This window comes from Orcinus orca, chromosome 19, assembly GCF_937001465.1.
Source record: "Orcinus orca chromosome 19, mOrcOrc1.1, whole genome shotgun sequence".
Classification (NCBI taxonomy): domain Eukaryota; kingdom Metazoa; phylum Chordata; class Mammalia; order Artiodactyla; family Delphinidae; genus Orcinus; species Orcinus orca.
The window spans coordinates 1,380,203-1,406,474 of record NC_064577.1 but is presented as its reverse complement, the minus strand read 5'-3'; the positions used below and the strand labels follow the sequence as shown (position 1 = coordinate 1,406,474).

At 49.7% G+C, this 26,272-nt stretch overlaps 1 protein-coding gene across 1 annotated transcript in view; it reads right to left on the bottom strand.

Moving 5' to 3' along the window:
- Positions 1 to 23,613, bottom strand: part of ASIC2 (acid sensing ion channel subunit 2) — a 1,019,354-nt gene extending 995,741 nt beyond the window's left edge. Inside the window, exon 1 of the mRNA XM_004267189.4 lies at positions 22,355 to 23,613. Coding sequence (XP_004267237.1) covers positions 22,355 to 22,909 — 555 coding nt within the window. The 5' untranslated portion in view covers positions 22,910 to 23,613. The remainder of the gene's footprint in view (positions 1 to 22,354) is intronic.
- Between the last annotated feature and the right edge of the window lie 2,659 nt (positions 23,614 to 26,272).

The window sequence follows — 26,272 nt, the reverse complement described above, 5'->3', positions numbered from 1 at the left end:
ATGTTCTCTATAAACTGTGAGGGCTCCGGGAAAAGTGGCCATGCTTCCCCCACCCATCCTGGAAGCCCTGCCTAGCTAGCCTCTCTAGCTGCTGGGTTGGGAGGGCCCCTTGGGAAACCAGGACCTCCCTAGAAACACAGCCTCCTCCAAAGGGAGGCCTGGGCCCCTAATCTAAGCCATCAGGGGCCTGACTGGGGTCACCCCAAATTAATAACTGCCTCCCTCCTTCATTGGGAGAATGAACTGAGATATCTGTGTAAAGGGAGAAGAGAATAATACAAATCAACTTATTTACAAAACAGAAATAGACTCACAGACATAGAAAACAAACATATGGTTACCAAAGGGGAAGGGAAAGGGGAGGCGGAGGGACAAATTAGGAGTATGGGATTAATAGATACACACTACTATATATAAAATAGATAAAAAACAAGGATTTATTCTATAGCACATGGAATTATATTCAATATCTTGTAATTATCTATAATGGAAAAGAACCTGAAGTGGTATTTACACCTGAAACTAACACAATATCGTAAGTCAACTATGGTTTAATAAATAAAATTTTAAAAAAATAAAAAAGAAGAGAACCACCAAATTGTTACCATTTATTTATTATATGCCAGACCCTGGGCTAGGCGTCCATTATCTGATTTAATTAAATGTTCATACTATCTCTATCACATGTATCATATATATAATATGAGATATATATCATATGATTCATGTGATATAAATATATATGTGAGATATATAGATCTAGATATAAATATAGATACTGATAGAGATAAATTTTCTCATTTTAGAGGCAATGAGACGACATGAATTCAGGTCTCTCTGTCTCTAAGGAGCTTGCTTTTCTCTTGGTGATTTTCTACTCTTCATGGTGCAGGAGAAGGGGAGAATTTCTCTGAAGAGATGGGGTAGTACCATGGTAATGCTCAGAAAATGCTAGTTCTTTCCCTTCCCTTCTCCTAAAGAAGATGCTGCTGGGGGGAGCCACCTCCTGGGAATCCCCAGGGCCCTGAGAGTGGGCCCTGGCGGCCTGGCCCTGTTGAGTTGGTAACAAAACATCTATTCATGCCCAAGGGAGCAGCTCTGGCTCTGGGCTGTGGGACAGAAGCCCAGAAAGCCAACACCCACATGCATGGCCACAGGCCAGGGGACCAGAGGTACCAACGAGCCTGGTGCCCGCCTGGATTGGGGAGCCTCACAGGGCCTGGCACCAGCAGGGGAAGCACGTCCCGAGAGGCAGCCAAGGGAACGCACAGTCTCCCTGGGCCTCGCTGTGTTGCCGAGGGCCGTCTGCTGTGTGCCAAGGGCCGTCTCCTGCCAAGCACACTCACTGACATCTGAGGACAGCCCTTTAGCCCGGGGGGTTCCTCCCAATTTATAGATAAACCAGTGGTTCTCAACCAGGGACAACCGTGCCCCACAGGAGACACTGGGCTATGTCTGGAGATATTTCTGGCAGTCAAAACTTGGCAGGAGGCGAGAGGCACTACTGGACAGAAATACTGCTAAACATCCTACAGTGTGCAGGACAGCCCCCAAAACAAAGAAGATCAGGCCCCAAACATCAACGGCCGAGGCTGAGAATCTGAGACAAGAAACTGACTCTTACAGGTATTTACCAAGTTCACACAGCTGATGAGTGCTGGAGTCAGCTTCTAGGTACTCATCCTCTGATTCTGAAGCCAATGCTCCTTCTTTGTGATGGGGAGACTCGCCCCAGCCAAGGCCAAGGAAACTGAAGGATGGACAAGCTTGCATTCCGATAAGCAGAGTTGGGAGCATCCCAGGCTCTACTGAAAAGCCCACGAGAAGCCTGAAATGACCTGAAGCTTCCTAGGAGGAAGCTGTAGGCGGTACCAGAGGTTTGGGTGTTATAAACAGTGATTTACTTGCATTTGGAATTTGATAAATGCTCAGTTCCTCCTGTGCTCTCCCACCCCTACTCCCAGGTACGTGTGTCCTTAAGTGCCAACGGCCTGGGTGAACTTCCCAAGGTCCGAAAAGGGACCACAATGCCTTCCCACCAGAATTGGACACTTTGACCAGGTCCCTAGGGGCAGGTCAGACAGCTGCCATTCTCAAAGACAGGTAATATAGGTCAACACATGAGCCATAGTAAGTGCACAATGAGGGAAAGTGAAAAACAGGTAGATGGGCCAAGCGCCACCATGGCAGAGATGAGGCAGGAAAAGCCAGCTCGGTGGGGGTCATGATGGCCATGAAAGCTGACAAGTGGGCCCTGCCCTGAGCCCTGGTGATGAGACATGGTGAGGTTCTAAGTCAGCAAGTGACCTGACCATTTTCTCCATGCCAGTTGGCACCATATACCCCAGAAGCCAAGTGTCTATTATGACAGTCCCAAACGAATTAGGTCTGATCTCAGTAAAGAAGCTGCTTCTGACCACTCTAATGGGCAGACAGGCAGCCAGTCATTCCTAAGAAATGGCAGCTGAGCGCCCAGGTACAATCCTTCCTTTGAGCCCCTGGATCCCTCACCCCACACCTGGGCAGTACCTTCTGGGGCCCCTCCAGTTCCCACCCCTCACTCTAGCAAAAAAAAAATAGCACTCTGAACTTTGGAATCCCAATCTACTGGACAGCTAGAGCCAACCAGACATCACTGACAGACTGGCAACCACGCGGTGAAGTTGAGACCCCATAGGTAAGCTTATCAGGGCTCAGAAGCCGAATGAGATACTTTACTTGAAATAAAGGTTGATCCTCTTTGGGGAAGTTGGAAAGCCTTTGATTAATAATTCCAAGAGCAGAACCTTACAACTTCGAGTTCTGGCCAGCGAAGCCTCAGCCAGCTCTGACCTGGCTGGCCCAAGCCAAGAACCGTCTTCTGGAACCAAGTAGTCACAAACAGCCCTGCCCTTGGTAACTGGAGGCCTGCTAGCAGGAGGAACACAGCAGGCACAGGAGACGAAGCTGCAGACAGAAGGTGGCTAAGGACCAGGGCTAGGGCTAGGGCTAGCGTCTCTGTGAGAAAAGACCAGTCAGCAAACCCAGCACCGGGTTTTGCTCCCAATTCTCCAGGCTGCTGGTTCTCTGGCTAGTAGCTTTTAACCTTGACTGAGCACTAGAATTAATCTGGTAAGCTTTGAAAAATTCTGATGCCCAGACTTCAACCCAGACATCTCTGGGGTGGGACCCAGACATCAGTATTTTTTAAAGCTCCCCAAGTAATTCCACTGTGCGGCCAAGGTTGAGAAGCATAGACTCCAATCTTTCCTTAATGCCTTGATTAGTTCTCTTAGCAAACGACGATGAAGTTTTTCACCGCCTGAAGTTTTGTTTACACTCTACAGTCAGTAATTCACACCCAAGGACTTGAGCTCCACAAAGATATGATTAAAAGGTAAGAGTCCAATAAAGGCAAGACTCTTATTTTTTAAACAGTAATAATAACAAAACAATCAAACAGAAAGCAGACCTTTGCATCCTCTTTCTTAGCTAAACCGTCCTCAACCGGGATGCTGCAAGCATGGTTCTATAAAAAGTAAAATGGGATCATGTCACTCAGAACCCTCAAGAGCTCCCCAGTGCCTACAGCACTTGGGGTCCCTCACAGCCAGGGAAGGACCAACTTTGCAGCATTATCTCCTGTTCCTGACTCTACCCAAGCATACACTTTACAGGTAACTTTACTGGCACAGCTCCCCAGCCCTAGGATGTACTCACCTGCCCCTTTCACTTGTCAAAATTCTGCTTCTCTTGAGGGCCTAGCTAAAAGGCTACCTTCTTCATGAAGCCATTTCAATCCCCCCAGTTGGAATACATCACTCCCTCCTCCACACTGCGCCCCCCCACGCACAACATGGATAATTCTCTCACGACAGTTTTAATTAAAAGTATGTGTTTACGTATCTGCATCCCTCTAAAAACATGAGATTCCACTGAGAGTAGGGGGGTGCCCTATCCATCCTGGTACCAAGTAGACCCTTGGGGAATGCAAAATGAATGAATGAATGAATGAGTGAATGAGCAAACAGCAGGTTGAATGAACTACACGTTGTGGATATGTACTCGGTCCTCCACCACTGAGACCTTAGTCACCCACTGTGTGCTGTTTGGTTGTGAGATGCTCTCCCAGAAAACAGACTAAATTCTGTTTTCGCAGGAAGGTAGCTTTGAATCCATCAAGTGAAATCATCATTACCCATGTCCCGTGTTAATCCTCTGGGCTCATTAACATGCCAGATAATTAGCGCCCCTAAGCAGGCAAGGCAAAGAGCAGGACACGGGGAGGAAACGCTGCCCCTGTTTGTGGACTATCAGTCAAGTGACGCGGGGTGAGAGACAGAGCCGTGGCACCAAGGGCTCCTGGGGACACTTACGCTTGCATTCACTGGGCGCCTCTCCCCTCTGTGAGCCCCACCCTGCTCCACTCTCTTTGCATCCAGAAGCCCCTCCCTCCAGGCTCAAAGCCAGATAGCCGAGGAATTATCCAGTTATCCAGAGAACTGCAGGCTGGAGGAAGGAGAATATGAAACTTCCCCCATGGCCCCTCTGCCCGCTCCTGGCAGAAGCTCTTCATGCACTGCCTGGGAAGGCGGAACAGGGGAGTAAATGGGACCATGAATCTAGAGACCTTGGCAATTTCTTTAATCTCTTGCACCTCAGTCCTGACACACAATATGAGGAGTAAGAGTACCTCTCTCATCATATCCCTGGGAGGTGCTTTCAACACCACCTGGCACATAGCAAGTGCTCAGCAAATGACTGGCTCTCATCATGTATCCAGGTACTTTAATTAAATGGAATCCACATGTGAGACTTCCCTTTCCTACCCCACCTCCTCTGCTCTCACTGAGGAGGGATGCTGCATGAACTCCCCGGAGACAGGTGCAAGGCAGCACAAGCATTGGACATCTCCTGGGGAGGCTCCAGGGAAGTGAGGAGATACCGAGAGTCAGGACAAATAATTAGGATCCCTAATTTTATGACCTGCCTTACGCCATGTGGTCAGTGTTGTCACAGCCCTGTTCCACTAAGCTTAGTGCCTGCCACCCCTGTCCCAGGCCTGCCCAGGCTCAGGACCAGTAAGAACCATGTCTGAAAGGTGAACATCCCCATCCTGGGATACGAGGGGATCTGGAAGGAGCCTGTGGTTGCCTTGACTACAGCTGCATGGACTCCTACCAACCTGCCCTCTCCCTTCCCACCCAGTTATTATGGTAGTTATTACACCAACTCTATCCTCTGGAAACTGGTAATTAAAGGACAAGAATAAGCATTTATCCTGCCTTTATAGGAGGAACTCTGGTTGATCCCCAGTTGATGAGGGAAAGCTCTTCTTTACAAAAGAATGTCAGCCAATAAATGTAGAAAGGATTGAGAAATCACAATTTTGCAAACTCTAATGAAACTGTTAATTCAGGTTCAAATATGATGGTAAATAGCGTATTTACAGGGTACCAGAGAATCATCCCAGAGATGACGGCAGATGATTTGATGATGGGACGTGATGCAATAGAAAGATCCAGCAGTTGCTACCTTAAACAAGGGATCAAAACTAGCATCTCGAAGAGGGGGACCATCACAGAATAAGCTTCTGCTATGAAGCAATACAAAGCACACAGCTTCATCCATGGAGTTCTCTTGCCAAAAACATTGACCTGAATTTCATCAACTCTTTAAACCCAACCCCGAGTTTATAAGAAATACAGAGGAGGGAGGAGCAGGTTAAGTGAAACCACAAGGAACTAACCAGACAGATTCATAACGCGGGATGATTGTACGGGACCACTTTGTACGGGTCTGTTTTCTTCCAAAAGTTAATACTAAAGGAAGTGTGAAAGCAGCATTATTCATAATCGCCAGAAAGCGGAAACAGGTCAAAGGATGAAACGATAAATAAAATGTGACACACCCATATAATGGAATATTTGGGGGAATAAAAGGAAATGAAATACTGATACAGGCTACAACATGGATGGACCCTGAAAACATAATGCTACACAAAACAAGTCTGTCACGATATATATATTATATAGTATGTGACTGCATTAGCATGAAATGTCCACAATGGACAAATCTACAGAGACAGAGAGTAGAGTAGTGACTGATGGCGCTTGAAGGCCATGGGGAGGTAACAGCTAATGGACCCAGCTCCTTTTGGGGTTCCTTTTAACGACAATGTTCTAAAATTCACAATGCTGAATTTTACACTTTATATGGGTGACTTGTATGATATAAGAATTGTATCTCAATAAAGCTATTTTTAAAAACTGTGCTTGTGTGTGTTATGTTGGGGGCAGCATTTTGATTAAGGAGACAGAACAACAAAATGCAACACATGAATCTTGATTGTATCTTCAGTGGATCCTGAATTTTTTAAGTTAACAATCTGTAAAAATGTTTGGGGGATAATTGAGGAAATCTGAAAATTGAAGAAATCTGAATGGAAGGCAGCCTAGTAGCAGCCAGAGCACACAGAAGGAGGGCCTTGGGGAGAGGCAGGAAGGCAGCCCAGCAGGGACCGGGCCCTTGTGAGGAGGCATCCAGGCAGAGTAGTAGTCTGTAGGGATAAGAAGATGGTCTGCATTCAAGAGAATGGAGCAAACAGTAAATAAGATCATGGGAGGCAGGTTTCCTACTGCAGGAAAAAAGGAAGGACCAATATGGAAAGGGCAAAGACTTCGAATGAAGCTGTGGTGTTAGATTAAAATTGGAAGTATCTGTGTGAACTGGTGCTTCTCAATATAGATGCAAATATACATGTAAATATCCTAGCTCTGTCCACTGGGAGGGCCCTGAGCCCTGACAACCTAGTAGCAGTGAGACCTGGCACCCAGATCTTGCTTCTAAATACCATTTCCCACTAAAAGGAACCAGGATTCACTGGAGAAATAGCCAGTTACAGGACTTGGGCAGGAATAAACAGATGAGCCTTCTAGCTGGACCAGAAATATGTAAAGTGCTCAAGGGATTCAGGGAACTGTCAAAAGGACAGAGATATCAGCTCGAAGGGGTTCCCAAATATGGGAGATTTTGAGTTTCGAAAGAATATGAACAGATGAGAACCCACTGAATAAAACAGAAATTGGATTCTACACTGATACAAATAAATGAACGAATAAAAAGGGAAAAGAAAGCTCTTCTGTATTTCAGAAAGCCCACTAAGAAATGTAGATGGAAAGATGGAATTAGAAAATCATCATTTGGCGAGCATCACTGTAATAGTTCAAGCAAGAAAAATCAATGGATGATTTAAAAAAAAACAGAGGGTGAAAGCGGGATGAGAAATGGGCATTTCCCTGGAAGACACCAAGTTCATCAAGTGATAAAAGTTAACACTATAACTATTGGGACAAATAAATATTGTGTGCTTCCAGATAGGATACAATGAGAAGAATCCTGGATCCATCCTGTGAAATTCAGCCAAAAATTCATTATCTGGGTCTAATCAAGAGCGAACATCAGACTGAAAATCATTTGCGAAAATGACTGGCCTTGAATTCCTAAAAAAATGTCAAGGTCATGAAGGTCAGGAAGAAACTGAGAAGCAGTTCCAGAATAAAGGAGACTCAGAATAAAGGAGCCGGGATGGGATCCTTTGGCCAAAGAGGACATCGCTGGGACCACTGGATACTCAGGAATCCTTTGCACTAGTCTTACAACATTTATATGTTTAAAATTGTTTCAAAAGGGAAAAAAATTATACATATCGTCTCCTTTTGGAAGATTTTTAGAGCCTAGCCTGTGTCGCCTTGTGCAAACTTCGGCTGTTGCACGTAATCTGTTTACTGCTCAGCCTACCCTCCAGGCTGCGAGCGCCCTGACCTCCTGGACCGGGCCTTATTCATTTCCATTTCTGTACAGCTTAGCCCAGAGCATAGGAAGCACTCAGTAGGTGTTTTCTGAACCAATGTGCTGGGCAACTCATAACCCCTGAGATTGGCTGGTATATCCCTGGACATACTGTCTCACTGTTGGTAAATTCCTCCAGATAGGAAGCTGAAATATGCCTCTCTACAAACCCAGAGCACCTATCTGCCCTACAGCAATGAGCTATGTGTCCTGGAAGTGTCCTGCTTCTCAGGAGCATGTTGCCTGAGACCACAGGCTCCAAAGAGCAGCCTTCTTGCCTCACTGCTGTGGGGAGAACAATGGTCCCTGTTTGTTTAATCCCAGTCCATTGTGGCAACTTGACTGCACAGAGCTCACTTGTGATTCACGTGAGCTCCCAGAGGTTTGCAGCCATAATTCAACATTTGTTAATAGCCACTTAGAATGTCCCTGAAATAGCTAACAGGCCCAGGGGATAAAAGGTGTTCTGCTAAGAAATCATTCTAGGAAGGCAGAAGCAGCCTTGCCCCAACTTGAGAAGACACTGTTATTTCCAGTTCATGGAGATGCTACTCTCAGTGGCTGCCTCCTCACACTCTAGAGGGATGGGTATCTCTCGGGGCTGCCAGGGAGAAAGTGAGACCTGAAATTCCCTACATCATCATGGTGGACACGCTAAAACATCTTCCCCATCACCCCTGCTCCCGAGAAAGGTCCCTCGATTGCCATATCCAGTGGGGGAGGAGAAAACAAAAGAGAACACAGTCCAGCCAATCCCAGGAGAAAGCACCCAGGTCAGAGAACAGAAATGAGGAAACAGAAAACTATCATAGTGAATTAGAAGCCGAAAAGTTGGTATGGAGATGGAGATGCAAACAGGGAGGAGAGTGAGAACCAACTCACAGTGGTTGAGCTCTACCGTGCTGCACAGTTTACAACTCATTTAATTCTCCCCAAATTGAATTAAATATCTTGTCCAAGGTCATCTAACTAGTATATGAGTATAGAATTTCAACCGAGATTGTCTCACTCCGGAACCCCAGCTCTCAACCACTGTGCTATCCTGTCACCTGCAAATTTGTTCAGAGCACACGTGAACTGGACATTCAAATTCAAGTCACTGATTCGGAGGCAGAAGCTCTCAATGCCAAGCTCTCGCCAGCCGGTTCCTTCAACAGATCTGTTTCTCGTAAAGTTATCATTTCTGCCACCCAGAGGCGGATTTAAAATGGGGAAGTGGAGTCAGAAAAAGCCAGCAAAGCAGAATCCCATGCACATCTGAAACAGATGCTCATTTCCTAATGTCGGACCCTGGAGCCCCCCAGCTGGCAATCTGGAGAGACGGCAAGTGTCACCCTGGCAAGAACAGACTTCTCCAGCGTCTTGACTTTCCTGAAGAGGGTGCTGTGGAATTGCCTGGCCCTTCCACCTGTGTATTCCTGAGCCAAGAGACCGGGCAGGAGAGAACAAAGGATCTGATGCAAATCTGCAGAGCTGGGAGGTCAAGGGGACCACAGACGTATGTCCAGCTCTTAGAGATGTGGTGCTTGCAACAGGCAGAAATCACGGCAGCAGGATCCAAAGTCCACCTTCCCCTGAAGAGGGAAAATTGAATTCACAAAGCTGATGTGCAGTGCCCCTCCTGGGCAGCCAGTGAAGCCAGCTGAGCCGAGATGCGTGACATCAGCCCAGAAAACACCTGCACGTTCATCAGGGGAGAAGGTCTGGGGTGGCCACCTCTCAGAACCAGTCATTTGACTGCACCTGTGTTCTCCTCCTCTAAGGCAGGAACTGTAGCTGGAAAGTCTTGTTCTGCAAAGTTGGAATATTCTCTTGCAGCACAAAACCCTCATCTGGTGCAAACTGTTATATGCAAGATGGATATACAAGGTCCTATTGTATAGCACAGGGAACTATATTCAATATCCTGTGATAAAGCATAATGGAAAAGAATATGAGCCGTACCGATGTTCAACTCTGAAACAGATGCACTTTTTCCACTTTCAGAGTTATTGTGAGGATCCAATAGCATCTTATAAAGGAAGCCTGGAGGATCTGGAACCAGAGTACCTGTTTCAAATTCCACTTCCACCAATTCTTAGCTAAGTGACTTTAGGCTTGTCGTTTAACCTTTCTGAGCCTCAATTTTTTCCATACCAAACAACAGAGTTACAGATAGAGACCGAATTCCAAGTCAAGAACAGGGCTTGAGATATAGCACACACTCGGAAAACATCGCAATTATTAATAGGTTTTGTAAACTACATAGTTTTGATCTATTTTTCACATACTCTGGGTGTCTTCTAGCAGGAGCTGGGTGCCTGGCTCGTTTGCAGTCTCATCCCCATACTCTGAGGATTTGCTGATGTCACTGCGGATTTCCCCCCAAAATCCTCTGTTCTCAGATCCCCGGTCACTATGTCTTATCACCGGCTCATCTTAGTAATAACAAAAGTAACAAAATACTGACACTCTTACATCTGGCCCAATGCTTAAAGTTTTGCTTCTATTATTTCATTCAACTGCTGCACACCATCCTATACAGTAAATACCAGTATGACTATTATTTAATAGGTGAGGAAATGGAGGGGGGAAGGTTAAGTAACTTGCATAAGATCACTACCAAGTTCCATTTTTTTAACTCACAGGACAGTTCACTTCTGACACCAAACGTGTTGGTTTTCCCCTCATACCAAGCAATTCTGACACTAACTACCCAGAGTTAGGGTAGACCCCATAGATTAAAGGTTCAGTCCCATAAGACTGGCCCCACTTCAGCCGCCAATCACCAAGCCACCTGTACTTCTGACCAACTGGCTATAAATCAGGGTTCCCATGACCCCCTCCTCAAGTTTGATAATTTGCTAGAATGGCTCACAGAAGTCACGAAAAGTTTTCTTACTATCGCTGGTTTATTACAGAGGATACAACTCAGGAACAGCCCGATGGAAGAGATGCATAGGGCAAGGTCTAGGGTAAGGGGCACCGAGCTTCCACGCCTTCTCTCGGTATGACGGCCTCCCAGCACCTCCATGTGTTCACCAACCCAGAAGTTCTCCAAATCCCTTCATTCAGAGGCTCTCATGGAGAGGTCCCACTACATAGGCATGATTGATTAGATCATGGGCCACTGGTGATTAACTCAATTTCCAGCCCTCTAATCGTATGCCTGACGGCAACCCACCCCCATCCTGAAGCTATCCAGGGGCCCAGCAAGAGTCACTTCCTTAGCATAAATTCACATCTGGTTGAAAGGGCCTTATCAGCAGTAACAAAAGATGCTCCTCTCACCCAATCCCTCAGGAAATCGCAAGGGTTTTTCAAGCTCTTGTACCAGGAACCAGGGATGAAGACCAAGTATATGTTTCTTATTAATCAAAAAAAAAAAAAAATCACAGTTATGCAAGCCCGGACCCCACACCTGTCTGGCACTGAATTCCACGATTGGCTAAACTATCTCATTCTGTGATTACCTCCGATGCCAGAGCCCCTTCATCCTTCCCACACCGGCCATAACACCCTGGAGCTCCCAGGCAGGGCATTCTCCCAGCCACATTAACTTCCTTCCCAGCCCCTATAACTGGCTCTATCTCTAGCCCCACCCACCCCAGAGTTACCTTAAACTTGAGTACCTCTCTGTCTCCCCAGCCCCTACCAGAAAGCAGGTCAGGTCCAAGCACACGCAAGATTTGCTCTCTAGGACTGAAGCTAGTGCCGGGAATTTATGACAAATTGCCCTGGGAACTACTTCTCCAGGAGCCGTGCATACTCCCTTGGGGAGGCCAGGTCATTTACCAGCCACTCCAAGCCCCGGTGACCCTCACCCACACGTGTCCTGCACTCTCTCTGGATGAACTGAGCATCTTCTGTCTCCAAGTCTTCTCCAGCAGCAACATTTTTATTCCCCGCTCCTGCAACAGCCTCAAGGCTACGCTGTATTGGGAAATGAGGTGGTGTTCCACGGTGGATGTACTGGCTTGCAGTTACTATCAATTCTTCCCTATGCCATCTGTCAGTGGCCCTCACCTCTGACCCCAAATATCTGTTCCAAAAGGAAATAAATCAAAGACGCTCAGAGTTGAAAGTAACTGTAGAGGTCATTACATCCAACTCCTTACCTGACATTGATCCACCCCTACAGCATCACCAATTAGCAATTGTATGGCCTCAGCTAGAGTTGATGACAGGGCACAGGTGGTCCCAGGATGGCTCCTTCTAAGCAGCTGATACTCACCTCTGTGAACGTCTGCCCACCCCTGGGTACCAGCACTGCATTCTGGCCTCACAAAGAGAAAACCTCATCCCTCTTCTCTACAAGGACCTTTGAAGTGTATGAAGACAGCAACCACCCAGCCTTGAGTCACCTGCTTCCCTTTTCAGGCTAAACAGTCTCAGTTCTTCCCTGCATCCCTCATCACTCACGGTTTCTGTGACATATGAAGAGCAACAGCCCCGGTCAGCCGTACATTTCTCACTGCCTCCTGCTTTACAGATGAAGCCGAACCACTGCCAACATCGAAGGCAGTCGCCTCCCCCCCCGCCCATGGCTTAAAGCCAGACTGAGGCCCATCTAGGAGGAAATGGCAGTGAAGGCTGGGAGGAGGGTGAGAAAGGGATGCTTTCAGAGACAGCAGAACTGGGAAATGGGAAATGATGAGAAGGCAGGTGTTGGTAAAGGTGTGAGCTAGAATGTGAGCAGTCTGGGCAGGGGACAGGGTTCGGGGCGGGCGGGGATGCAGGAACTGAGAGAATAAGGATAGCTCAGCCCTTAGGACATGGGCAACTTTGGGAAGGGCTTTCCTCGGACAAAAAGTTCCAAAGAGGAGCAAACCGGCTGAGCCTACAATAGTGGATCCTAATAGAGAGATGCTCACTTGAATTATGAAAAGTCTCCCTTGGACATTGTTACAGGCCCCAGTGGTGGGCACATCAAGAAAGAATGAGGCTTGTAAGACTTTTGAAACAGGTATTTCCTTCTTTCTAAGCCAGACACAGGCCCATGTGCCTAAGTGAGTCTCCATGTTGTCAAACAGATGGAGAAGGTAAAACGAATCAATACATAGGGTGGGTTCCCTAGCAGAGCCTGAGATGCGGTTTCTTGTCCACGTGATTTATTGAGGGAATGAGCTCAGGAAAAGCCTAGAAGGGAGTGAGGTATGCACGATAGGGCAGGGAGAAAAGGTAAGCAAAGACGTGGTTTCAGGAGAAGTCTAGCTCAGCCTGATCCCATGGAAAGCTCTGGAGTGTAAACTGCACCATAATTTGTTGGGTCTTGAGGCAAGGTGCCTGGCATTTCGCACTCCTGTCAGTCAGGAGTCGCTGGCTCCTGGCTGCCCCCAGGTGGTGGGGAGGTGCATAACTTCTCAGATATCTCCAGGAAAGGCAGGGCCAGTAGACTAAGGACCAAGGGCATCCTCCTGTTCTCAGTGCAGAAGCTTGTAGCCGCAGCAGCAGGAAAGGGGATCTGGATGGAACACCAACAGCACCTTTCGGAGATGCCCTTGCTAATTTGTACACAGACCCCTGCTCACAACTGTAGGACCAGTGTGACGGAAACTTTCAGTCAGACTGATGAATGGCAGTCAGACACACACGGCTCACAGACAAAGTCTTGACGGTAGAATTCTGTGCCTCCGTATTCCCACTACAGCCACTCAGCATATCAGGCTATTTTTCCTTCCACTGTACAGCTCTATCTACATTACACAAATAAATGGATAAATATATCTGGTTACAAAATAACATCAACTCTCTGCCCCCAAGCATAAGTTAAAGTTATTTCAGCGAACAAATGCGAGATCAGAAAATAAATTTCGATTGTGTTCTATCGTATTACAGTTCTCCAAGTTGGCAAGTCCTTGGGAGTCACCTAGTTTAACCCCCTCATCTTACAAGTGAGGAAACTGAGGCCCACAGAAGCTAATTACCTTGCCCAAGGATGGGCCACTCCATCAACAGAAGTCAATAAACCCAGGCAAATATGTTCTTTCTGTGCTTTGTACTTTATTTCTCCTGAGTATAAATTTCTGTGGCCAGTGAGGTAATCAATAGGGAATGGACCTGATTCATGAGAAAATAAGTGCTGGGAGATGGAGAGACGGTTTAGCATCCAAAGGATGACCCTTTTCAGAATGTTCTTCCCAAATAAAGCCCATCCTGATAAACAGGCTTCTATCACAGGCTTCCAGTAACCACTAAGTCCCACCTGTATGGACTGGTTTTAAGTCTGTTGCAGGGGAGAAATATGACACATGGAATTTCAAATCTGCAGGGGTGCTGTAGCCCATTCGTTTCAGATTACAATAGATCATGGGTCAAATAGCCCCGCTGGTCAAGTTTGATATGGCAACCCAGCTCCATCAAACATAAACACTCAGATGAAACAGAGACGGCGCAAAGCACACTTTCAGATATCTCTAGACCCAGGTGGCATATTTCTTTTCTGCTGGAGAGAATGCGATACTCGATGTTTTGAAATATGAACTGATCTATGGGAATAACGCCTCTGACAACAAACTTGGTGCTAAAAGCTACCAATGCAAAAAAATTAAAAAATAAAGTAAGAGCTACCCATTCAGTGGTTGGGGATTTTTTTCATGGGATCCCATTTCAGCTCTTCCTCTAGAAATCGGTAGCAAACCAGGATTCAGAAACTTTACAGAAAACTGTCTAGAATTCATCTCTTCGTTAAGGGAAGGAGTTTCTGCAGAGAGGAAAAGAGAACCACTGTAGAGAGGCGGAAAGAATCAATTCCCAATTTGGTAAGCTTGCAGGTAGTCTTCCATCAGCATTCTGGAGGTCCAAGAACCCCCAGGGACAGAGATGCAGACATACAGCAACTAGGCACCAGCTGTGTGGCTCGCTGCCGCTTCAGCTTTTCTTGCAAGTAGATGGTGCAGGTCATTACAACAGTCAACTCTTAGTCTGTGTCCCAGTCCTTCATCACATCAGACAGAAGTCAATACACCCCTGAAAGCTTTACTTCCAGAGAGCCATGACCTAACATTCTGCAAGCTAGAAGATCCCAACTGGAGGCTGGTACCACAGAGAACCACGCACACAGCTGGGCAGAGGTTGCCTCTCCAAGGGCATGGCAAATGCTCACAAAACTTCCAAGCAACTTAAGGAATAGGAAAGACCATCTACTTTGCATTCAATGCAATCTAGACCATTTTAACATGGAGCCTAGAAACTTCCCAGGTGAGGGAGAGTCAGGGCCTACACTGTGTGCTGAGGCGTGCAGGGATGGCCGTGCAAGGAGAACCTCCTGGGCTTCATGGTCCAGGGTCCTCATGGTCATGAGGGGTTGGGCTTCATCCAGGAACGAGGTCAAGCCTCAGTCAGAAGATCTAGTTTGGTGTCAACAAACACATCTCTGGTTCAACCCAACAAACATACAACAAACAGGACCAAGATGGTTTCAGGTAAATGCACACCTAGATTGTCAATAAATTACCATCAGAAAAGAGTAACTGGTGTTCAGCTGTGAACCTGTAATCCAAGGACGCTGAGTTAAGAGGGGCAATTTCCCCTCCCCCTCACAAATTATCCCCGGATGCTTCTGGCAGATAAGACAAAATATATCCCACCAAAGGGGTATTGCTCAGACCCACGGAGACATATCTTTGGATTTTATTTTTACTCTAAGTGGACCATTGAGGGAATCTCTAACACCCTGGAGACTACCCAGGGGACCCAGGATGAAGAAAGCAAGGTGACAGTGACTAAGTGTGCACTGCATGCCAGACGAGGTATCACATGTACAGATGTGTGATCCCAGGCATGACCAAATGGAGCTACTCCCCAAATACTAAAATAATACATGTAATTATACCTAAGATGCTATTCTGGGACATTTTTTCTTCTTCTTTATTCTTTCCCACACTTCCCAAGTTTTCTCCAGTGACTGGATTGTTTCTATAATCAGAAAGTGTACTGTTAAAATAATAACAATAGGGCTTCCCTGGTGGTGCAGTGGTTGGGAGTCCGCCTGCCGATGCAGGGGACACGGGTTCGTGCCCCGGTCCGGGAGGATCCCGCATGCCGCGGAGCGGCTGGGCCCGTGAGCCATGGCCGCTGAGCCTGCGCGTCTGGAGCCTGTGCTCCGCAACGGGAGAGGCCACGGCAGTGAGAGGCCCGCGTACCGCAAAAAAAACAAACAATAATGAGACAAGTCTTCCCAATGCAGGTGGAATCCTGGGTCCCTATACTGAAAAGGGAAGCCAAAAAATGGCTATTTCAGTTGACATCAGAGTCACCTGACATTTGAAAAACTTCAAACCCACTTCACACACTCACGACACACTGTAAGAGCTTTCCCTGTGCTAAGCAGTTCTAAGTCCTGAGAATATCAAGTTAGAAAAGACATCATGTCTTACGGGGAGGAGAAACTGAAATGGGCAATGAATAAAAATTATCAGTGGTTAAAGAATTCCGTTTTAAATTAAATCATCTCTAAGGTTCCTTTCAGCCTAAACACTTCATGATTCTGATGCAAGGAAAAGTATAATGACTGTTCTAGGAGAGGAGTAATCCAAAGGCTGTTTAGAGAACAGGAGAGGAAGAGATTAAGTTAGATTATGACATGGGGAGAGGGGTTGGCAGTGGTTTCCTGGAGAAGGCCACAGAGATATTAGAGCCAGATGTTTTGGGGGGTGGGGGGTCGTATTATTTATTCGAAATCCAGGGCATGTTTGGCAGTTACAGTGAATCAACCGAAATACAGTTAGTTCAAGTTGCTGGATCTTTGATTTCACCGTTGTTCAGGATTACAAAACGCAACGTAACCTGCGGAAACTTCCAGGCTCCCCCGCAAGCTCCTTCCGCCATCCTGAGGAACCCCTACACTTGGTCGCCCCTGGTCGCCGTCTGGCTGCGGTGCAGGGAGGTGGCCTCTGGGCTGGGCATCCAGTGACTTGGGCTCCTCGCTGCTCCAGGACACTGGCACGCGCACCTTCACGTGGAGGCAGCCCCGCTCCTGCGCCCCTGCTTCTAATCTCCTGCGGGCCCGTTTCGCGTCCCCCAGCACCTGCAGCTCCTCTGGCCTCCTCTATTGCCACCCAGCGCCAGGGTGTCCGTGCCCGAGTCCGCCCAGCCTCTCATCCCCAATGGCGACCACGCCTAGAGCCAGATTTTAAAGGATGAGTAGGATTTAAATAAGTAGACAGAGAGAGAGAGGTGAGAGATGAAAAGAAGTAAGAAAGGCCCATGAGCAAAGGATGCTGGGTCAGTTCAGGAAACAGCAAGTAACTATTGAATAAAAAAAAAAAAATCTTTGTCGGGTATTTACTGTGGGCAGACCCTGCATTCAGCATGAAGGGTGCAGAGAATGTGTTTGATGAGACAAGACTCCTGCTCTCAACACCCCACTCCCATCCACAGGGGATGGGAAATGGGCCATGAGCTTTCAGAGGGCAAGAATCTGGTCTAGCTCTCTCCCTGCTACATGGGAGGTGCTCTGTTTGATTAACAAAGGAACAGATGTGCAGACACACAGCACACACACTCGTGATAAAAGATGCAGGCCTGCTACCCAGGCCACTCGACTCTTATCAGGGGTTAGGGCTGCACAAGCTTCCTGGGCTGAGGTTAGTGGCATGACCTGGACCAGAAGCCAAGATGGCAGGTAAGGAGAGGATGTTTAGGCAGCAGAACCGATATGGAAGTCCTGAGAAAAGGGAACGTTTGTCATATTATGAGAATTAAGAAGCCCACAAACACAGCAGTTGACCATGCTCCAAAGCTGTTAGTGAGTCACAGTGTGGAATAGTGAGAAGGACACTGTCCTGAAGTCAAGACAGCCAGAATCCAACGAAGGCTCAGTCAGCACTCCCGGGGGACACTAAGCAAAGCATGGGGCCTGCCCTGTACGAGGCATCTGCCGTGCACTAGCTCTTGGCATCCTTTGGCCTCCCTGGATCAGTACAGCAACTCTGAGTGGCAGGTATTATTGTTCCTAATTAGAGACGGAGAGAGTAAGATTAAGAAATTTGCCCATGATTACACATCGAAGAGGGGGTACGGCTGGAATTCCAACTCAGATCTCTCCCCAAAGCCCACCTTCTTCACACACCTGCTCCTCATGTGATAAGAAGTAATAAGCTTAGCTAGGGACCCACCAGCCTGTGGCAAGATTTCCAAATATGGGAGCTGCCTAAGCCCTCCCCTCCACATCTCTAATGCTATGTGATGCAGACGACTAGGAGTCATAGAATTGCCTCTAACAAGATCCCATTGTGGAGAGACGTTTCTTTCAGTAAGAAAAGAAGGAAATGCCTTTCCTAAGAAATCTCTAGTTTAAAGTACACACACATACGCACACACGCGCGCGCGCACGCACACACACGCACGCGCGCGTGCGCGCGCGCACACACACACACACACACACTATGGCAAGCAGGTTAAAAATGCAGACTGAGGGGTCATTTGCAATCCTGAACTTGGAGGCAGGTGAACCCCAATGTGATAAGCAAGAAACAATGTGAAACAGTCACGTGCTAGTCACAGGCAGTGGGGTTGCCACCTGTCCGCGATAGTTAGCTATTGAACCCAGCTGTGACCTCCACTCTACAAAACCCCAGCTCTGCGATGCTGGGCTTTAACCCAGGGCTCAGAAAGCAGCAGCCTCCCCTCTCTCTCTGGTCTATCCTGACAGCATTACTAATCAACTGACTCTTCTGGAGGGCTGCAAACAGGGCAGGTAGGCTGGACAATAAAAGCCCTCCTACAACGGGCTTCGCTGGTGGCTCAGTGGTTAAGAATCCACCTGCCAATGCAGGCGACACGGGTTCGATCCCTGGCCCGGGAAGATCGCACATGCCACGGAGCAAGGAAGCCCATGTGCCAGAACTACTGAGCCTGCGCTCTAGAGCCCGCGAGCCACAACTACTGAAGCCCGTGTGCCACAGCTACTGAGCCTGTGTGCCACAACTACTGAAGCCCACGCGCCTAGAGCCTGTGCTCCGCAACGAGAAGCCACTGCAATGAGAAGTCCGCGCCCTGCAACCAAGAGCAGCCCCTGCTCGCGCAACTAGAGAAAGCCTGCAAACGGCAACGAAGACCCAGCACAGCCAAATATAAAAACAAAGAAATAAATTTATATTAAAAAACCCCTCCTACGAATCTTGAAAATAACCCCGCCTTACATCTTGTGACATCTAGTTGTCACAAGGCACAAGAGATTTTTCACATATATGGTCTCACATGATTCGTTCTCCCTGTGAGTTACAAAATCACATGTTACTATCACATGTTCCACGAGCAAGTCGATGCCGAGAGAGGGTACAAAATACGACCCAGGGAATAAGCTAGGAAATGACAGAGCTGGGATTCAAACCTATGTTTTCCTACTCCCAATCTTAACTTCAGCTCATCCAGTCATGGCCAGAGACACACCCCCTGGCCAGCCCTCTCACCCCAACTCCTTTCCTTCCACTCTGGGTCAGCAGGGCGATCTCCGCTGCGTAGACACTGTTAAATCAAAGCCCTCCTCTCCTCTTCCAGGAAAGAAAAGTATGTGCCTATCTGAAGTCAGACGGTCTTGGGTCAGGGCTAAGAGTGTACCTGCCCAATCATGCAGCACACCTGTTTACATAGCAGTCAGCGAGCCACACCTGGCTTCTGGGACTTTTAACCTCCACAGACAACCTTTCACTCTGCTAGAATCATAGCTCATTCGCTAATTAAAGGGTATTATGCACACCAGCTAAGAACTTGGAATAAGGAAGCGTATGCGAAAGCATTAGCCCTGGAGATGGCACTAGGTACACTTTGCAGAAAAAGAAAACCAGGAAAAATGATCCACCTGGGGCAGCCCCTCCCCATACTTCACTCTCTAATAAGCTAGCCACAGCTCATAGGGAAGGAAGACACCCAGCATAGGACAAACCCAGGGAGAGCCCAGTAAATTAACCAAAGGGAGAGGGATACGCAGTAGAGAGAATGAATGAGAGAGAAAGCTGGTGAGCCAGCTTCTCCCATAACCACCTGTGAGGTCTCGCTCTCCTCCGGTGCACCCCAGGCCAAGGACAAGCACACCTGCACCCCAGGCCAAGGAGCCAGGGAGACAAGGGCGAGTGGGAAGGATTAGCCCTCACGGCAAGGTCTTGGAATGAACTTGGCATCATGTCCGCGCCTTGTAGCATGGCTGCTCGTTGCAATCAACGGGTGAAAAAGATCAGCCTCCTGCCTGGAGTATGCGCCAGGCTTCCTAGAGTGGGTGCCCTTTTGGACACTCTCCTGAACAGCTTGGCAATCCAGCCCTGAGACCCGTCCCCTTTTCAATGCTAGAGGAGGTCATCCATTGAGAGTCAGTCTAAGGAGGGACACTCAACCAAATCAGTCTTGAACCTGGTAAGGATGGCAGATAATGACGTGACACTTACTAAGTAATAAGTTGTGTCCACAGGCAGCTTCATTATTTAAGAGACAACCTGGAAAGGTCAAAGGGTTGGGTCAGGTTTTACAGCCTGATCTTTGGCCTCTTGGGACCCCAGGGACCGAAATGATAGGCTAAGTACAAAACTGCAGCCTGGGATCAAAGAACCTTTACTTCTAAGTGGAACTTGGTCATGAATTGAGAGGAAGCCACTAGGTGGACATGTGGTTATGAGGATGCTTGAGAACTTGGCCCAGGGTCTGCTACCAACTGCAGTTGCTCTCGGTGCCACCTTCTCTCTCTCTCTGCTGTCTGCATGTTCCATGTGTGTTTCTGAGCTGCGTGGTGCAGTGGTGAAGCGGAGCGTTGCCACGGCACTAGAAAGCACGGGGTGGATACAGGGATAGTTTCAGCCTCCAAGAATGAGGCTTTTTCCCCAACTCTCCCCAAGCCACCCAAGACATTGTGCGTGACATGTTTTCGGATCCTGTTTGCTCCATTTAGAAAGGCTTCCAGGACTGCTGGTCCCTTCCCCCAGCTCAGACCTGCTTCCTCTTTAGCATACATACACCACAGCCTGATCTTGCCGGGCTCTTTTGCATAGTGTTTCAAATGGATAATACAAAACAACTCCCCCAGGAAAGAGAGCTCCAGGGGATGCCAGAGGCAATGAGCCCTCCCCAGCCCCGCGCCCCACCCCCACCCACCCCCAGGCACTCTTGGCTTTTCCAGAATCAGAGACAGCGCACAGCAAGCATAGAGGCTGTGTGCAGAGACTGGTTGTAGCATTAAAAGAAACTCAGAGCAAGAGTCTGGTAGGCAGTGGCCCTGAGAGCCGGCGGGGAGTGGATGCACCACAGAGAAAGGTAGAGCATGTCTTAATTAGGCAGAGGACCTCAGACAAGAGCTGACAACAGAGTCCAGTCTCTTTGCAATTGCAGTACCTGCCACCCCGAAATTACAACTGCAATTTGGCTCAAGGCTCTGAGACTCAAAAGCTCTCGGTTCTCCCTTAAGGCGGCTTTGGGAGAAGCCCACGCTGGGCTTCCGGAGGGTCCCACAGCACTTGATGTCCCAGACCCGCCTGGGAGCAAGGAGGTGTGGGCAGCTGCAACCAGACCTGTTATGCCAAGTTCTGCCCAGCAGCCCACTAATTAGGCAGACACAGAACCCTGGCAGCCACAGCTCTCCTCCCATTCTTCCCCTGCCCCTCCAGGAAGCCCCGTCCCGAATGGGATCCACCTCACCCTCCGCTTTTCCTCTTTACTCAGCTCCACTCTCCTCCTCCAGGCTTGCGGATCCCACAGCTGCTCGCCCCCTCCCCATACCACCCCTCTGTATCCACGTATCCACGTTGTTAAGGGATCATCATACAGACAGCAAACGAGCCTTTGAGTTTCAAGCTGAAACTCGCAGACCAGCCAGCCTGCAGCGTTTCACCCTCCCAGACACCTCACTGCCCGTCCTGTGCATGGGTCTCCACATAGACCCTCCTCTTTGGCCCAGGGACCCTGAACATCTCTTTGTTTTTGACCTGCCAGCAGACCAGACAGAGACCCGGGGTTCCCCTGGCCTCTCCTCTCCCCGCACGGAGCTCAGAATCCACACAGGAAAAGGAAGGAAAGAGACTTCCACACCTTTGCAGCATCACCTGCTCCAGCAAGCTCCCAAAGCCACTGGAACCATCCAGGCTGCCTGGTGCCCCCCACCCCCTTTCCTGGCAGCTTTAAGCTCCAGCCCAGCCCACAGGATGCAGTGCCTGATGCCACTTCCGAGCAGAAAGAGAGAAAATGCCACCTCGGCAATGACAAGCTGTCCCAGTCACACAGCTCAGACACCGAGTGCCCTGGACCACGGACGGCTCAGGCCTCCTCCCTCTGGGTGGGTGGAAGGCAACTCAGCACCCCTAGGGTAACGATCCGCCACCACGGCCAGGCGCCCCCTGCTCGCCCCGCACATCTGACCAGACAGGAGTGCTCCAACCCAGCAGGCAGGCCTCTCCGACCAGTTCCAACAACTCTAGCCAACTACCCTCTTGGCCTCGAACTGAGACACTGCTCTCTCTCCTGCTCCAAAGCACAGAGAGACCTCGAACCAAGCCGCAGACCGCCAGCGTGGTACTTCTCAAAAGGACTGAGCGCAAAAATGAGCTGAAAGCCAAGTACTCACTGTGGTGAAGTCCTGGTGGCCACACTCCTGCCCTTTGAACTTGCAGTAGAGCATCATATCCTTCAGGTCATGGCCCACGCGGTGTAGGAACTCCAACATGCTGAACTGCTTGGGTTTGTAGTGCTTGAAGTTGGCCTTCTGCCGCAGGGCCTCCAGCACCATGGGGTCAGCCAGGTGCGGGTCCGGGATCTGCAGGTTGACGTCCAACAGGGCGAGCAGCTCCCCGGCGTGGTACAGATCATTGGTGGTGAGCCTGGAGAAGCGGAAGCCGTTGAGGTTACAGAGGGTCACGGCTGGGAAGACCAGGCTTTGGGCCACCACCTCATCCACCTTGGTGACGTGCTGGTAAGAGAAGTAGTAGGACACCCTCTCAGAGCTCTCCACCAGCAGCAGGCCCAGAGAGCCCACGAAGGCCATGGCCCAGAGCACACGCCGGATGGTCAGCGGCCCGTACACGAAGATGTGGCGGATGCCGTGGAGGGTGGAGGTGTTGGCGAAGATCTGGATGCTAGAGGGCTGCAGGCTACCCTCGCTGGGGCTCTCCTTGAGGTCCATGGGGACCCTGTGCAGTTCCGCAACTGGCTTCAGGTTGATCAGATTTCAGGGAAGAGTTCCCAGTCCTCGGGCTCTGCTTAAACCTTGACGTTCAAGGGAGGGAAGGAAAGGCAAGCATCAGGCCAGGTGCCGTGAGTTTATCCTGAGAGCCCAGCCGCACGCTGCCAGGGGTGAGTGTTTATATAAAACCCATTCAAACTCTAGCTCCTGATTTTGTCCAGGCGATAAGGAAGGCTGGTTTTATTTAGGGAGACACCAAGGTGATGTGGAAGAGATGTGGGTGGGAAGGGAGAGCTTAGCCAATGGAAATAAAGTCCTCCCCCCTACACACGCCACTAGAGACAAGATTAAAAGCGAGAGCGAGGGAGAAAATGCTTAAAACAAGTCGCTCAGCAGCTCGGAGCCTGTTAACCAGTGCGTAATGCCCCGCGTTAACCATCCTGGAGATGTCAGGGCGGCCACGCTGATGCACTGCGGCCGGGCGCAGCGGCCGAGCTTCAGAGCCGCTGCCGCCGCCGCGGCTCTGGTCCTCTCCTCTCCCCGTACTGTTTTGGACTCCGGATTCCGTTTCTCGCCGCCGGCCTCCGTCCCTCCTCTCCTACCTCCTCCTCCTCAAGGGCCCCTTTTTTGGGGCAGAATTCCAAAGGCAGGCGGGCCGCGGCTAGCGCCTCGGAGAGGCGGTAGCGCGCGGCCGCGGAGAGGCGAGGGCCGGGAGGCTGGGAAGGATGCTGGAGGTTCGGAAAGGGACTCGTCTCTCCCCGCCCACCCACCCCGCCCCGCTCCGCCTCCCCGAGGAAAAGCGAGGACCCAGAGGGCACCGAGGGAGCCGGCCTCCCTCAGCCCCTCCTCCACCATCCTGCTGGGGGCTGGGAGAGGGCAGGCATGGGGAGGGGTGTGGCGGGGGCGGGGGTGTTGCGGGGGGGGCGCTGCTGGGGGCGGGGGACCGGCGAAAGTTTCTTTTTGGTCTTTTTTGGAGGGAGCTAGTGGGGGCTTCTCGCCCAAGGTGGGGAACCAGCCCTGGGAGTGAGGACTTGACCCCCGCCCCCGTAGATGGCAGGAAGGCACTTGGTAAACTCCCAGGAGCCGGGTATGGGGGTGAAGGCAGCATTCCTTCGCACCAATATTTGCTCCCGGGTCAGGCTCAGCCTGGGGTCTCCGGACGGGAGACGCTGGAAGCGGGGAAGGAAGGGAGCTGTAAAAAACCACAGCGCCTCTGCTGCCGTTGGGAAGGGGACATTCCAGGGAATGAGATGCCCCTGACAGAGGCCGAAGAGCCAGACGCCCCTAGGAGACCAGACGAAGAGCAACGTGTAGCCCCACCCCCCGACAGAGCTGTCAGGAGGTTCTGCATCTGAAAGAGAAAGACAGCTGGGGTTCCAGGTAAGGCTGGATGCCTTCCCTTTGGGCTGTGCGTCTGTGTGTTCTGCCCCAGGATTTGCCAGATGGAAACACAGCTGGAGCTATAGGTGGGAGAGAGGGATTGGGCTTTCAGCCACCTACCTCCTTTTTCCTGAAAATCCACTGGAAGTCAGCTCCTGCTAGCAGGTGGGTGTGGCTTGCCCTGTGCCGGGGATCAAATGGCTGGAACCTATAGAATCAACGATGCTAAATCCCCTTCAGGAGGAAAGGAACAGAAAGTTCCAGTGGCCAACCCAGTGCACACTCCCAGTCTGGGGCAGAGCCACATGGAGACGCCTTGCTGAGCCAACCTGGTGTCCCCAGGGCATGCCCAGCTTAAATAACGCTCCTTGAGAAGAAGGCAGTTTAGGGAATGTCCCTCTTGGTTTGCATCTACTCTGAAATGTTTCTCTATCCCATCTGCCCTCTCGCTAAACCACAGCCAAACCAGGAACAGTGTCCGGATGCACATTAAATGAGTGGTTTACTGATCCTGGGAGCTCAAAGGGCAGAAGCGTCCTGAATTAGCAAAATGACAGAGGCCAGTGAACCTCATGTGTGTGTCATCCCAGGGGTCCCAAATCCCTACCTTAGGGCTGCCTAGATGGGGATGGGGTTTTCAAAACAGGGGTGCCAAAATTAACTAAGACTCTACCGTGTCAGGACTGGGGGAAGATGTCTGATTTCACTTAATGCTTTCAACCACCTTGACAGGTGTGTGTTACTACCCCAAGTATACACACGAGGAAATGGAGGTTCACGAGAGTAAAGTCACACAGCTCATAAGTGACGGAGCTGGGACTTGAACTCAGGCACGTTTGCCTCCAAAACACAGGCTGAAAAGCAAAGCCAAGACACTCCTTCCCAAATTTAGGAAGAGGACAAACATTTCCACCCCACGTCCCCCAACAGACAAACACATACTCACAAACTCATCTTATACTACACACAGGCCAGCTCCTCCTTCCGCAGACGTGAAGCAGCCCTCCTCTTCCTCTCCACCAAGCCACATCCCTGGTGTCCATGTTTCTCACAGTGCCAGGCACTCCTCCTACAGGAAGACTTCCCTGATGCTCCTTTGCAGTCTTTGGCTCATCAGCCTTTTCAACAAGTCTGCGGATCTCTAACTCCATACCAGACACTCCGTTGGTTTTGGGGAAACATAGAGGAATGGGACACATTTCCCACCCTTGATAACTCAGGGTTCAGTGGGGCTGGAGCCAGTGTACGTTTGCAAACTGGCCCTGTGCACACAGAAGGCAGGGAGAGACCGAAGAAAGAGGCAGCCGCTCCGGGTTGGTCGGTGGCAGGTTAAATAAGCAAGAGAACTTACACACGAGGTTAGTCTTGGGCGCTGTGAGCGGAGTAAATCTCTGCACCCACCACCCAATTGCAGAAGTTGGTACAGAGGCCTTAAGTGGGCTCAGGCACATACACCATCCAGATGGTCTCAGCACCACCTTACTCTCTCGAGGCTGTGTCCTTAAGCAGCTTCTAGCTTGGGGAACGCACACTCCAAAGACAGGGAAGGCGAGGACTCTGATTGCCCTGGTCGCGTCCTCTTGAAGACTTCCCCCAAGACTCCGCCCCTCCTCGTGACCCGCTCTAGTTTGCACCGCGCCCCGCCCTCCTCTGAAACGTTCCCGGGAAAGGTCAGCCCGGGTTTCACTAACGTGGAGCTTGTTAGATGGTCATCTGGCTACATTGGAGGCAGATGCCACAGCAACAATACAAGCACGTGCAAGAGAAGCACAGGTTAAGACAATAATTCCCCAAATCAGTGGCAGCTTCTCCCACCAAGAGCCGCCTGTTCAGAACCACTGATTTATAAGTTCCCTAGGCTGGGGGCCGGAACACTTAGGGCATCCACTTGTGGCCTTGTGTGATTTAGTAAAGCCAGCACAGTAGCAGACAGAAGACTCACCAGGTATGAACACACAACATTCTGCTTGGCTAATGACACAG